This window comes from Emydura macquarii, unplaced genomic scaffold (genome assembly GCF_026122565.2).
Source record: "Emydura macquarii macquarii isolate MOO-44397 ecotype Brisbane River unplaced genomic scaffold, CSIRO-AGI_Emac_v2 contig_2365, whole genome shotgun sequence".
NCBI classification, from domain to species: domain Eukaryota; kingdom Metazoa; phylum Chordata; order Testudines; family Chelidae; genus Emydura; species Emydura macquarii.
This window is the reverse complement of record NW_027132502.1, coordinates 2,705,190-2,718,107: the sequence shown is the minus strand read 5'-3', so window position 1 is coordinate 2,718,107 and position 12,918 is coordinate 2,705,190. Positions and strand designations below refer to the sequence as shown.

Here is a 12,918-nt window from a genome sequence, read left to right as displayed (position 1 = left end):
TTCCCCCACTGGATTCTCTCGCGCTGCAAGTATTCTTACGACAAGCAGCTACGTATATATTTTTTGCCCCTCACCCTGGCGTCGGGGCACCACGCAAGGCCTGCATCGAGCCAGCCGAGGTCTCGAGAACCAGGGCTGGATGGGATGTTCCCGCTGCGGTGACGCCAATCAACCAGGAAACCAGCTTCCACCCACTGGCAAGCGCAGAAGTGCCCGGATAGCCCACACCCAGCACCACGGAGTCCAGTGTCTGTCTCTGGCTAGCGCCAGAAGTTATGGGCCAATCTGCCCCAGGGGGGCAGTTGCTGCTAGCTGGCTCGTGCAGCACAGGGAGGAGCTTGGTTGAGACGGAGGAAGGCCGAGCCACGGAGAAAGATGCGACGGGCGACCAGCACAGAGAGTCTGCAGGGGAGACCGCGCCGGGGGATGCAGCAGGACTCGAACCAGCGACCCCTTGGTTCCTGGACGGGCTCCAGTTAAAAATGGAAATCTGCTTATCCCTAAGGTGCCGGTGGACGCACCCGTTAGCCTGAGAAACGCCGCCTCCCTTTCACATCCCTGCTGGCTAGTGCCAGGCCTGCCGGGGGCAACCGGCCACTGAGCAGCTGGGCCTGCAGCCACTGGGAGCCCCACAAAACCCCCCGGCACCTGGGCAAAGGTGGCGCCACGTCAGCGAGCTTCGGCAGGGACCTTGCCAACAGCAGCAGGGAGCAGAAACCTGGCCGCACGTGGCGGGAGAGACACACGCTGCCTTGTCTTGTTGGGTTTGTGCAGCGCCTGGCGCAGAGGGGGCTTGAGTTCCGCCGGGGCCGCTAGCCCAGCTTGTAACACAAATCCTGACCCAGCGTGTTCAGTGCCTCCAGCCGCCCGTCCCCCGCCAGGCGGGGTGCAGCTACGTGGTTGCCGTGACCGTGCGGCTCACGTGAAGTGACGCCCACGGGCCTCACGCCAGCCCCTCAGGGCCAAGAGATTTGGGTGCAGACAGGCCCGTCCCACAGCGAGGTGCCCCCGTGTCCCTCTCCTAGAAACTCAAAGCCCGCGGTGCCCCCCGCCAACACCCTCGCCCCGGCTGGGCCAGCAGCTCACGGGCAGAGCTGGCACCGTGGCAGGTGGGGCCCATAGCAGGGCCGTGGAGCTCCGGCACAGGGCGTGAGCAGGAGTGGACAATCGGGGAGCCCTGGGCCAGGGGCTGGTTCTGCTGGCTTGCCAAGTCCGCACGTGTGTGGAGGGGAGCACGGGTGAGAGGGAGGCATACAAGGGGCAGCCCTAGTTCTTCCTGCCCCCCTCCCCGAGCCGGGGGGGTGGGGGTGGGCTCACAGAGCAGGTCCCACCAGCTCAGGGCCCAGCGCTGTACTGGGGGGAGCTGAAGGGCGCAGGATTTCTATGGCCCCTCCCCCGCCAGCCGGGGCCCATAACCTCCTTTCCAGACACAGATGAGCTGGGCCAACCCAATACCTTCCTTGTATGCGAGGGGGAGGAGAAACTGAGGCACAGCCAGGGGCCAGGTCTTGCTCACGGTTGCCCAGCGGGGCAGGGACAGACTGGGGAATAGAACCCAGGAGTCCGGGGCCCCTGCTCTGCCCACGGGCGCCACCTGCTTCCACGTGAGCTGACGAGAAAACAAGCCGGCGCTGGTGGGAGACGCTCAGCTGCGCGTCACAAGCTCTGCCCCAGGCCGGGGGCCACATCTACCTGCCCCCCATCCCCCCATGCTGCCTGGGAGGGGCAGGGCAGAAACCTGCAGCAGTGACCCCAGGGGCACACTGGGTGGTAGCAAGCGCCCGTCTGGCTCACCTGGAATAGCGTCCTCCACAGGCAACGGGCAGCCCCCCAGCCCTGTGCCCACGGGCGCCACCCCAGCTCTCAGCCCCCAGGCACTGCCCCATCCCTCTGCTCCCCCCATCTGGTGCCCATGGGCGCTGCCTCTTTGAGGTCATTCACATGGGGCTGTGCTGAGAGGCGAGACGGAGTGGGGCAAACCGAGCTGGGCTGGGGCAGACCTTCCTGTGGGGCTGATGGGGGGGGGGACTTTGGCCCCCCCAGTGGGCTCTGTGCCCTAGGGCACCAGGCCGGGGCTGGGCTGCCCCCCAGCAGCTGGAGGGCAGAGGAGTGGCTGGTGCTCCTGGCCCTTGCCCATGGAGTGACCCGCTCTGCCAGCCATGCCGGGGGTGGGCGGGACGCTGACCCCACCCCTGAAGGGCTGCGGGGGCTGCCGCTCCCCTTCTTCCCCTCGCCCGCCGGAGGAAGCCCGTCCGGCCTGGCTCCTCGGGGCCACACCGGGCCTGGCGCTGCACGGAGCTCGGTGGAGACGAGCCGGCTCCGCCGGGGGCAGGATCCGTGCTGGAGCCAGTGCTGCTCTCTTCCGCCGCCCCCCCCAGCCCCGGAGCCGGGGGGCGGCTGGGCGGGACGCCCCAGGGCAGGGCAGGGGCACACAGGCGGCTGGCACCGGGCTCCGCTCCAATAGAATATCTCGATATATATTAAAATTACATTTCTCTTTACAAAACCATCCCCCAGCCAGGAGCCGGGGGCGGCCCCACGGCAGTCCCTGCGCCCCGGCCAGGCGCTCCGGCCGGCTCCTGGCTCTCCGGCCGGCTCTTGGCCCCGGGCCCACCTGGCGGGCAAGCGCCGCGGGGCTAGAAGGTGCCTGCTCCAGGGCTGACTCGGCTTCCTGGCCCGGCGCCGTCACCGCCTGCGGGAGCAAAGGAAGCGGGTGACCTGGGAGCCCAGCGGGAGACACGGGGGGCCCTCGATGCCCACAGGGGTGCCCCACAGGATTGGGTCCTCTGCAGCTGGCCTCGGCTCTCTGGGTTTGAGCCACACTGGCTGCCTGGCCAGTGTCTCCCCCCCGCGTGATTCTCCGTCCTCCCCCGGCTGTGTTGGGCAGCGGGCTCAGCTCCGGGCCGCCCAGCCCAGCCCAGCCCAGGGGCCTCTCGGGCAGCCGTTGACTGGAGCATGCGCTGGGGGATCCCAGGGAGGGGCACCCGCAGGCTGCTGTGGCAGAGCCTGGCACCGCGCCCCTGCTCCTCCCTGGCTAGGCCCCACACCCACAGCCCCCACTGGACCTGGCCCCGCCCCCTGGGAAACCCAGATGGTCCCCCTCCCCCCTTTCCGGGCCAGCTCTGCCCGTGTCCTGCCCCGGGTCAGTTCCCACGGTGCCCGTCCCGCCCGACGCCTGCGGTTCCTTTCGCAGCGGTCACCCCGCGGCCGTGTGCTGGGGCCCGGCCAGCCTGGGCGGGCAGCAGCTTTGGGGTGCATGGAGGGGGGCCCCCCCCCCGAGGTCCCTGGGGCTGCCCCGCCAGCAGAGGGGGCTGGCCAGGGCACGGGGGGGCGCGTACTTGTGCCTGGCCACGCCGGCCGGGTCCAGCAGGTGGCAGCTGGCCTGCTCCAGGTTCCAGTCGAACGTCTCCAGCACCTTGTGGCATTCGCCCCTGCTCCTCAGCCCCAGGCAGAAGAGCTGCTCCACCTGCAGACAGGGACACAGCTGGGCAGTGTGGGGCGCTGGGCTCCGGGGGGCTGGAGCGGGATCCCACGACCCCCCCCCACCCCCTATGAGCTGGGGCAGCCTGGCCTGGGTGCAGACTGGGCTGGGCGTCGGCTCTCCCAGGGTCCTGCGCCCCCCAAGACCTGCGCCCCCAGCAGGGCGGTTCTGATGGGCAACCCCCGTGGGTAGGTGGCTGTGCTGGTTGTACCGGGTCAGATGGGAGGGGGGCGCCCGTGCCCCGCTCTGCTCGGAGGCTCTCTGGCTCCCAGCGTCCGCCGGTGTTTAAAAACGCCGGCCCCCCCCCCCAACCCAGCAGGTGCCACCCTGGACTCGGAGCTGCCCCAAGCCAGGACTCAGATCCTGCCGCCCACCCGCAGGCAGGGCAAGGCTGCTGCAGAGCCAGCCCGGGCAGAGGACAGTGGGGTGGAGGGAAGGGGGGGTCCCTGAGCCGCCCAGCCCTTGCCCACTACCTTCAGATACTGGACGGCCCGCGGCACGTTCCAGCTGTGGTTCTGCAGGGCCGCCTGGCACTCCACCGTGGTCACGCCGTGCACCATCTCCTGCACCTGGGGCAGACGCAGCCCGTGAGCGGTTGGGCGCCCGGGCAGGCCGGCATGACCAGGGGGCTGGAGGGCAAGCGGGGCTCACAGCCCGTTGAGCCAGCACGCCAGCTGCCCCCAGGCTGGGTGCCCAGCTCCCCCCGCCCCTCTGAACATCCCGGTGGGCAAGCATGCCCCCGCTGGGAGACAAGTTTGTAATGGCCCTGTTTGCAGCTGGGGAAACTGAGGCACAGAGCCGGGCAGTGTCTTGATTGTCTCTGTGTCATGAAGAGAACCCAGGCGTCCTGAGCCCTGGCCCACCTGCAATGAACTGCCCCCTTTCTAGCAGAACATCCGCCCCACAGCCCGTGGGGCCCCCCCACCGCAGGCTGCTCTATGGACCCCAGCAGCGAGAGGCCGGGGGCAGCAGGAGGCGCTGCAGTCTGGGATCTGGGGATTGGGGTACCTGGCAGGGGTGAGGGGACACTGCCCCCCCGCCGAGCCGAGCCCCCCGGTGCGGGGCACAGAGCCGCAGGGCGTGGGGAGGGCAGTGCCCGCGTCCCCGGCTGCCGCCCACATGGTTGCCCATCGCCCGCCTTGCCCTCCAAGCGCCCCTCGGCCTGTCCCAGCAGGAACCTCCCTTCGGGCTGCCAGGGCCTCTGGGAGCTCAGCTTGCCCGGGGGAGGAGGCTGGGGGGTTACTAGGGCTGCCATGCTGGGTAGGGCAGAGCCCCTCTCTGTGCTCCGGGCAGCGCCGCGCACTGGGGCAGCCCAGGGCTGGTGCCCCGTGGGGCCAGGACACCAGCTGTTCCCAGGCAGGGCCCCCGCCCCGGACGTTGCTGTCAGAGCACCGGCCTCTTTCAACGCCAGCGTCTGCCCCGCGTCTGTAGGGCCAGGTGCCTGCACCACCAGTGCACAGGGGTGGTGGGGGGCATGTGGGGCGGGGCACGGCTGACAAGGGGGTCCTTGGGCTCCGGCCCCCCATTGTCTGGGCACAGCGCGAGGGAGCAGGGCAGGCCGGGTGCGACGTTCGCTCTGGCGAAAGGGTCTGGGGGCTGGATGCCCGCTGAGCGAGGCGGGCACGGGCTGCGGCAGGGCCAAACCCGCCAGTGCTGGTCACAGCCGCGCCCTACCCAGCCCGTTAGCTCCAGGCCATTGGGCCCTGGCAGGCTGCGCCGAGGCTGCGTGGGTCGTACCCCACTGGAGGGGCTGGGCCCGTCCCAACCCGGTTCATGCTCCTGCTGCTGTGGGGAGAGGTGCCTGGGGAGAGCGGGGAAACCGAGGCACGGCAAAGGGCAGGAACTCGCCCCGGGTGACGCAGTGAATGCCTGGCACAGCCCGGCTCTCCTGGGTCAGCCTCCCTCCCTCACCCCCGGCCCCGAACCCCGGAACTCCTGGGACGGACGCCCCCTTCCCAACCTCCCACGAGGCCCCCTCCCGGGAGCCACTCACCAGCCGCACCCTCTCGGCAGCCCGGCCTCCGTCGGCGCCGTCGTAGATGATCTTCTGGAGGCCGGCGGAGGCGCGGACGGCGCCGCGGGGGCCGGGGTTGCTGTTGTTGGCGGAGCAGTTGGCTCGGCCGTCAGGCTGCTGCGGCATGGGCCGCACGGTGGCGGTGCTGACCACGCGGGGGGCTGCCCCCTCGGCCGCCCCGGCCTCCTTGAAGAACTTCTCGTACTTGTCCAGGTAGGCCGGGCGCTCGGGCAGCAGGTAATAGTGGGTGCTGCTGACTTTCCGCCCGTCCTTGACGATGGGCAGGATGCAGGGGCCCTTGGCGCTGTCCTTCTCCGGGGCCAGGACCACCTTGGGCGTGGCGTACTTGGGGTCGGGGGCGAAGCTCTGCGTGCTGGGCATAGCCTTGCCGGCGGGGGCGCAGAGGTAGGCACCCAGGGCCACGGGGGAGCAGAGGCCGGCCCGCTGCTGCGGGGAGCCCACCGGCAGCGCCAGGGGGCTGGGCGTGCGGGAGGAGGGCTGGGAGAAGGGGTCGCGGGGCGGGATCTGGGGCGGCCTGTCTTCGCCCCCCGAGGCCGGGGACAGCTCCCCCGACCGGCGCCCGGGCTCGTTGCGCCGCACGGGCCGGGGCGGGATGGGCACGCGGGGCGGCACCTGCGGCTTGTCCTCGCCGGGCGGGCGGGGGGCGCCGGGGCTGGGCGTGAGGCTCCGGCGGGCGTGGAGCCGCTTCATGCACTCCTGCTGCAGCTCGGCGAAGATCTCGGTGGTCTGCGCCAGGCTGGGGGGGCCGGCCCCGCGGGGCGGCGGGAAGAGGTCGTCCTCCAGCCGCGAGCCCGCCTCCTCCTCGCCCCCGGGCACCTCCGCGCTGGTCAGGCCGCAGACCTCCAGGTCGGCCTCGTCCTGGGCCACGTCGTCGTAAGCCGGAGGCGGGGGCAGGGGCCGCGCGTCCCAGTCCACCACCGGGGTGGGATGGAGGGGCCGGGGCAGCGCCCCCGTGGGGCTCTGGGGGGGCGTCTTGTCCAGCAGGGAAAAGGCCTCCATGGCCAGCCTGGCGAGGGAGGGGGCGCCCAGCTCGGCGCCCGGCGAGGGGCTGGCGGGCGCCGGCTCGTCCCCGAAGTCTATCAGCGGCACCTCGCCGCAGGGCAGGGTCCCGCCCTTGGCCCGGCCCGGAGGCTTGAGGCCGGACGCCCAGGCCAACGGCTTGGCTGACTTCAGTCCCTTCGGGGGGCCCGGCTTCCTCAGGCAGAGCCGCGGGTGTCCCGTGGAGACGGGGGAGTCGTCCTCGCTGACGGGGTCGTACGAGGGCTCTGCAACACACACGGAGGGGGGAATGGTGGGGCTTTCGGGGCAAATGCAGGGCAGTGCTGGTGCCCCTCACTCCCGACCCGCAGCCCCCGCTAGCCCAGCCGGGGCCACCGCAGCCTCTCCAGGCGATGGGCAGGTGAAACCGACACTGGGGGCGGAGGAAAGGAGGCCACCAAAAAAGCAGCATTCACGCCTGACGCGGGCAGGATTTGAACCCAGGACCGGCCTGTCTTCGCCCCCCACTTTGCCTCCCCCAGCCCCCTCGGTTTAATCTTTGCCTGGGCCCGTTATCCCCGAGTTTTGCCGTCGGGGCCTGGGGCCAGCGCTCGCCGCACCCCCCCCTGCCTGCCCCCGGCCCCAGCCCAGCCCAGCCCTTGTTGCCCGTGAGAGCCCTCCCCTGCTCTGCAAGCGCCATGGCTGAGTCTCACACAGGGCGTGCGCAGGTCTGTCTGTGGCGTAGGTCTGTCTGTCTGTCCCCTCCTTGTGCCCCGGCTGCCCCTACCGGTTGGCAGCCCCTTGGCACCGGCCATCGGTGCCGGCAGGGCGGGGAAGCGCGTGGCAGAGCAGCGGGGGGAAGAGAGCGGACAGGCGGAGGCGCCGAGAACCGACTTACTCGTGAGGAGAAGCGCCGGCTGCGGCGGGCGAGGCGGCGGCTCCCCTGCAGGAGAAGAGAGAAGCCCCGCGAGAGGACAGGCGGCGTTAGCGGGCGAAGCAGCGGAAGCTGGGAGGCGGCGGGCTGAGCGATGGCTTCGTGCAGTTAGCAGGGAAGCAGCTGCACGGCCGGGGCGACCGACTCCACCCCCTGAATTGCCAAGGGCTGGGGGGACCCGGCTTTACCGGCTCGTGCCGGGTCTCTCCGATGGGGCCTGGGGTCCGGACGCCCCACGGGAGCCAGCTGGGCCCTGAGTCAGGGCCAAGGCGGCCCCAGCTTGGCACCCAAAACTCAGGCGCCCTGGGAAATTTGGACCTAAGCGTTCGAAGCCTGTGACAGAACCAGCCCGGCGTGGCGGGTCCGTGTCCAGCGCCTCCCGCTCGGATCTGCCCGGGCCGCAGCGCCACCGGGAAGAAAGCTCTGGGCTGCAGTGACAGCTGAAAGCTGGGCTCAGGAAAGCTGCCCGACAGTTTAGGACAGGAAGCAGAGGCCCGGGTCCCGCTGGAAGGGCAGGGGGACCCGGGCTGGCAGCGCGGAGGGAGCAGCTCTGCTGCCGGCCGGGCCCCGGGGGCTGGCACGCGCCCTGCTCTGCCAAGCGGCCGCAGTGGAAAGGTGGAGATGGCCGAGTACCAGGGAAACGCTCCCCGGGCCGAGAAAGGGCCGAAGGCTTTGCTGCGGTGGACATGCTCCTCCCTGGGCCCACGCACTGCTCCGGCTCTGGCATCACGGGGGCTGCGGGGCATCTGCTGGCAGCTGCCCTCCACGAAGAGGAACGAGCCGCCTGTGGAGACGCCCGGGGCTGTTGCAGGGCATGCTGCGTGGGCAGCCCAGGGGCATATGTTTCCTCCGCCCGGCGCACCAGCCTGGCCCGGGCAGCGCCCCCCACACGCAGGCAGCATCGCTTACTTTTCGCCCTCCCTGGGAGCCGGGTGGGTCTGGCTGCGTTCAGGTCCACGCCTAGCACGTCAGGAGGGTCCATGGGGTTTCCCAGGTAGAGCCTGCGGGGAGAGAAGGCGCCGGGCGGTCAGCGGCGGGCCCCACGCCAGGGACTTGCTCAGTTCGCGCTGTGGGGAGCCCGGCCCTCGGGAACTCCTGGCACCGGCCACATGGCGCTACCCTTCCCGGGCAGGGCCCAGACCCGTCCCTTCGGCACAGGACACAGTGCCCAAAAAGCCCCACAGGGCAGGAGAGCCGTGTGGCAGGGCTGGGGGCTGTTTAGAAAAGCGACAGGCCAGGAGACCTCTGCTGGGGTCTCCCCACGGCCGGCCCCAGAGACCAGCCCAGCCTGCTAGCTCCTTCCTGCTGGGGAGCTCCCGCTGTGCCAGCCTGGCCGTTCCCAGCAGCTCCCCTCGCCCGGCCCCCAGCGTGGTGGATCCCAAGTGGCTGGCAGCCCCACCCGTGGGGGCGGAGGCACAGAGAAGCAAAGGGATGTGGCCAAGGTCACACAGGGCATCGGTGGCAGAGCAGAGGATTGACAGGGGGTCTACTGAGTCCCAGCCTCGTGCCAGGGCCCCCTGGCCCCAGTACGCGTGTGCCCGGGAGTCTGTACACTCAGCCACCGGCTGGCTCCCACAGGCCACTGGGACGAGCTGAGGGGCACAGAGCCGGGGGGGGAGGGGTTAACTCTCCCCAAAGCCCCCTGCCCCAGCTCTGTCCCCGCATGCTGGCTGGGCCCGGTCCCCCAGGGACAGCCCAGGGCAGGGATGCTGGGCACAGCTGGGCCGTGGCTCGTGCCCACGGATGGCAGAGTGGTACGGCGCTGCACCGGGTGAGTCCTGCCAAGCAGGGCGTGGTGGGAAAGCGAGAGGTGAGTAGAGGGAGGGATCCGGAGGCCTGGGTGTAGGTTCCCTCTCCCTGGTACATGCCGGCCTGGGCGGCACAGAGCCGGGCTCCACACCCTGGCAGCGCCGCACCATGCAGCGCAGGGACTCCTGCCGGGAAGGTCGTGGGAAAGGCTTGGGGCACCTGCAGAGGGGGGATAAAGGGAAGCCAGAGAGCTCAGAGCCTGTGCGCAGCAGGGGCTGGGTACAGGGCACCGGCAGAGCTGGGAGGGGGGAGTCCAGGGAACCCAGGGCTGGGCTAGTGGGGGCTGTGGGTCGGAGTGAGGGGCACCAGCAGAGCTGGGTGTGGGGGCAGGGCTGGGCTAGCAGGGGCTGCGGGTCGGAGTGAGGGTGTGAGCCGTCCGTCCCCAGGAGCTGTGCAGACGAATCCGAGGTAGGCTCCTTGTTCTGTTGTGTACGTGGGACGGAGATTTTCCCTTCACGGCTGACAATGGCGCAGTGCTGTTAGTGGGGATAAGTGGAGCTGTCTTGCAGTGAGCTCTGTCCTGAAACTTGTACCACTGAACCTAAAAACACCCTGATCAATTCTGTGTGTGAGTGAGGGATGTGTGTGCAGGGCGTAGAAAAACACAAACTGCTCTGACACCAGACCAGGGATACAGACACCGACTGCCCCATCCTGACCCTGCCGGCAGAAGAATATCAACGACCCTAACCTGCAAATGAACGACCCCGCAGCACAGAAGGATCCACCCTGGGAACAAGCAAAGCCCAGAAAGCAGAGAAGAGTCGGGCTGGCAACGAGCTGCTGATTAACAGCTACACTGAACCCGAGGCAGCAGGGCACAGCTGGCCCAGACACTGAAACGACAGCCAGCGAGTGTCACAGCTGGGTAAAAACATGGGCACTCTGGGTCTCGTTCTGCACTTGTCACCTTGGAGCATCGGATTCGCGTGTGACAGAGGCCTGGCTCCCTCCTCGGGCCCAGCCCAGCCAGTCACTAGGCTGGCTCGAGCAACGCATACAAGGCCTGGTCATTATATCACACCAGCTTGGGGCGGGGTCTGTGCCCTTGCGTCAATTTCCACACCGCCCCGTCCCACTGACGTTTTTGGTGTTTGACAACTTCATGCATTGGTGGCAAAGGAGCCAGGAGGCTAAAACTCTCCTGGCAGGACCCCGGACACGTCTCAGATACCTAGAGAGCTGGAAAAGCATGGCAGGAAAAAACCACGTGAGCCTAAACCACTGACCAGATTCCCCAAAGTGAACTTATTTCTCAGATCTCAATGGGATCTACAAAACAAGCCCAGTTTGACCCCTCCCGGGGTCCGTCGTTTCTGAGTCACCGTTGCATTTGTTTCTCTTGGTCGCACACGGAGATGTAGGGTGTTTTTTAAGGGGACACAGAATTCAAAAAAGACTGAACCAAATCTGAGCGAATCTCTCCCAGGAGCGGAGCGCAAGTGTGGAAAAGGTCATGGATTTGTCTGGAAGTCTGTGAGCAACCACGAAAGGGAGGTTTCAGTGGAAGCTGGAACTAAAATGTACGTTATAAACTTGCACAATAAACCCGGGAATGTCCTGCCTCTTTCAAATGCAGCCACCTCTGGGGTGGAGTGAGGCAGCTGTTTAACAGCTCACAGCAACACATGGTGGTTTAGGGCCACCCCATTAAAAGGGAAAGGGGTTCCCTTTAGGCTGGCAAAGTATCATTCCTCACTGTGGAATGTGGAGAGGCCCCCAGTGCTACCCCGATGCCGTGACCCCAAACTCCCAGGCAGGGCCCCAGGGAGCCAGGAGAGGTCTGGACTCGGGCCCAACGCCTGCAGGGATGACAGCACCCAGTGGAGGACAATGGATCGGCGCCTCCCACTGAATCGCCAGCGCCGTTTCCCACAGGGGGCTGGCCTGCCAGACAGACAGAGCCCGCTCCCAAAAATACCAGCCATGCACACGCGCACCTGTTAGTACGAAGAGAGCAGGGAGGACGTTAGACTCCACAAGCCACGCGGTCCCCACGCGGCACGATTCCCGGCATCTCCCCGGGCGCCCGCACTCCCCGCGGCTTCCCCAGCGGCTGCTGCCTCTCCCGGGGGTGGGGAGGACGAGCCTGAAGCCAGAGCAAAGCAAATAGCCACGTGGACCCCCCCACTCCCAGGTCCAGGCCCACAGAGGGCAGGCGACCCACGGCCCCCCCCGTTCCGGGCTGCGGGGCTGGCGTGGAGGCAGGGGAAAGCAGAGCGGATGGAAACGGTTCTTACTCGTCAATCCTATCGGGGAAGCCCCAGCAGTGGTGGGGGTCGCTGTCCCCATGGCCAGTGTGGATGAAGCTGTGTTTAAGCGGCTGGCTGATGTCCTGGGCCGACAGCCCGGCCACGGAGGTCACCGTGTTTCGGGGGAACTGCCCCACTTTCAGGGTCCTCTTATTCTGACCCCGCCACCAGTAATTCTCGGCCCTAGAGAACAGAAAGGCCTCGTTACTGACACGAGACAGCAGCGACCTGCGGCCAGCGCGACTCCAGGCGCCAGAATGGCCCCGCAGCCTTCCCAGCGCCGGCCGACCACAGGCTCAGTCCCGGCCCCGCCCGGGACACACGGGCTCAGTGACCTGCCAGCTCACACGGCCCCAGCTCGGACAAGACGCCCTGCTCCCCGCCGAGAGCCAGGAGCAGAACCCAGGAGTCCTGGCGCCCGGCCCCTGGGCCGACCGTCGCCCCACGCGCCGTCCCTGGCCCTGGGACCCGCGCCCAGTCCCACCCCGGGATCACAAGGACCTGGAGGGGGCAGAGAGCGGTGCCCGGGCCAGCCGGGGGAGCCCAGGGCGGGGGGTGTGATGCTGACGGGCAGGTTCTGCCCTGGTCCCAGCCCTGGGGCGCGGCGAGGGCCTGCTCCAGCCACTCGCGCCCCCACGCGGCCTCCCTCTGCCCAGCGGGCAAGGGGCAGCGGGGACACCAATGCCAGGCCAGCGTCTTCCTGGGCGGTGACACGTCCCTGCTGCCTCCTGCTCCGTGGGCGTGTCCGTCCGTCCGTCCGTCCCTGCTGGAGGGAATCAGAGCCGCGCTCCCCTCTGGACTCGCCCCCTTCCGCTGTGTCCCTTTAGCAGCCGCTGCGGTGCCAGGCCAGGCGAGGGGGCAGAGACAGCTGCTGCCCGGCTCCCATCACGGCGCTCTCCCTTCGGCAGGGACAATCCCGGACGAGTCAGGGGAGCCCTGCCCAGTCGACTGTAACACGCCGTCTCCAGGACAAAGTCCCCACACTCTCCGCCCTGGCGCAGGAGATTGAACGGCCCCTGTTGCCGCACGGCCACGGGTCAACGTCCTCATCGGCACGGCAATGACCCGGCGCTGGAGATAGCCCCGAGACGGAGTCAGTGTGCAATCCTGCAGCAAGGAGTTCCCAAGGTTTGCTGGCACCCAAGGTACCTAGAACCCGAGCCACTCCTAGAGCCTGAAAGCCACAACACAGTACCTAGAGGCTGAAAGCTAGAACCTCACATGCACAGCCCTGTGTCGGGCCCCGAAATTCCTGGCTTTACCCGCCTACAATCCCTGGGACCCTCGGGAGCCGCTCCGGAGGCTGGGCGCCCTGTTACCCACGTCTTTTTAAACTCAACACCACAGTCACAAAGCAGCCCTCGGGGGCGACCCTACAATAAACAGAGCAGTGCGCGCGCCGCTGGACAGAGGGGAGGGAAGGAAACAC

General features: G+C 68.3%; 1 protein-coding gene across 7 annotated transcripts in view; it reads right to left on the bottom strand.

Moving 5' to 3' along the window:
* Window positions 1–2,451: 2,451 nt before the first annotated feature.
* Window positions 2,452–12,918, bottom strand: part of TNK2 (tyrosine kinase non receptor 2) — a 45,056-nt gene continuing 34,589 nt past the window's right edge. For 3 of the 7 annotated variants that reach the window (XM_067561086.1, XM_067561087.1, XM_067561083.1), the window contains 7 exons: window positions 11,478–11,672; window positions 8,338–8,429; window positions 7,393–7,437; window positions 5,475–6,781; window positions 3,955–4,050; window positions 3,339–3,466; window positions 2,452–2,692 (listed from right to left, as the gene is read on the bottom strand). In XM_067561086.1, the coding sequence (XP_067417187.1) occupies window positions 2,686–2,692; window positions 3,339–3,466; window positions 3,955–4,050; window positions 5,475–6,781; window positions 7,393–7,437; window positions 8,338–8,429; window positions 11,478–11,672 (1,870 nt within the window). In that variant the 3' untranslated portion in view covers window positions 2,452–2,685. The remainder of the gene's footprint in view (window positions 2,693–3,338; window positions 3,467–3,954; window positions 4,051–5,474; window positions 6,782–7,392; window positions 7,438–8,337; window positions 8,430–11,477; window positions 11,673–12,918) is intronic. The other 4 variants (XM_067561088.1, XM_067561085.1, XM_067561090.1 and 1 more) reach the window with 4 other exon arrangements.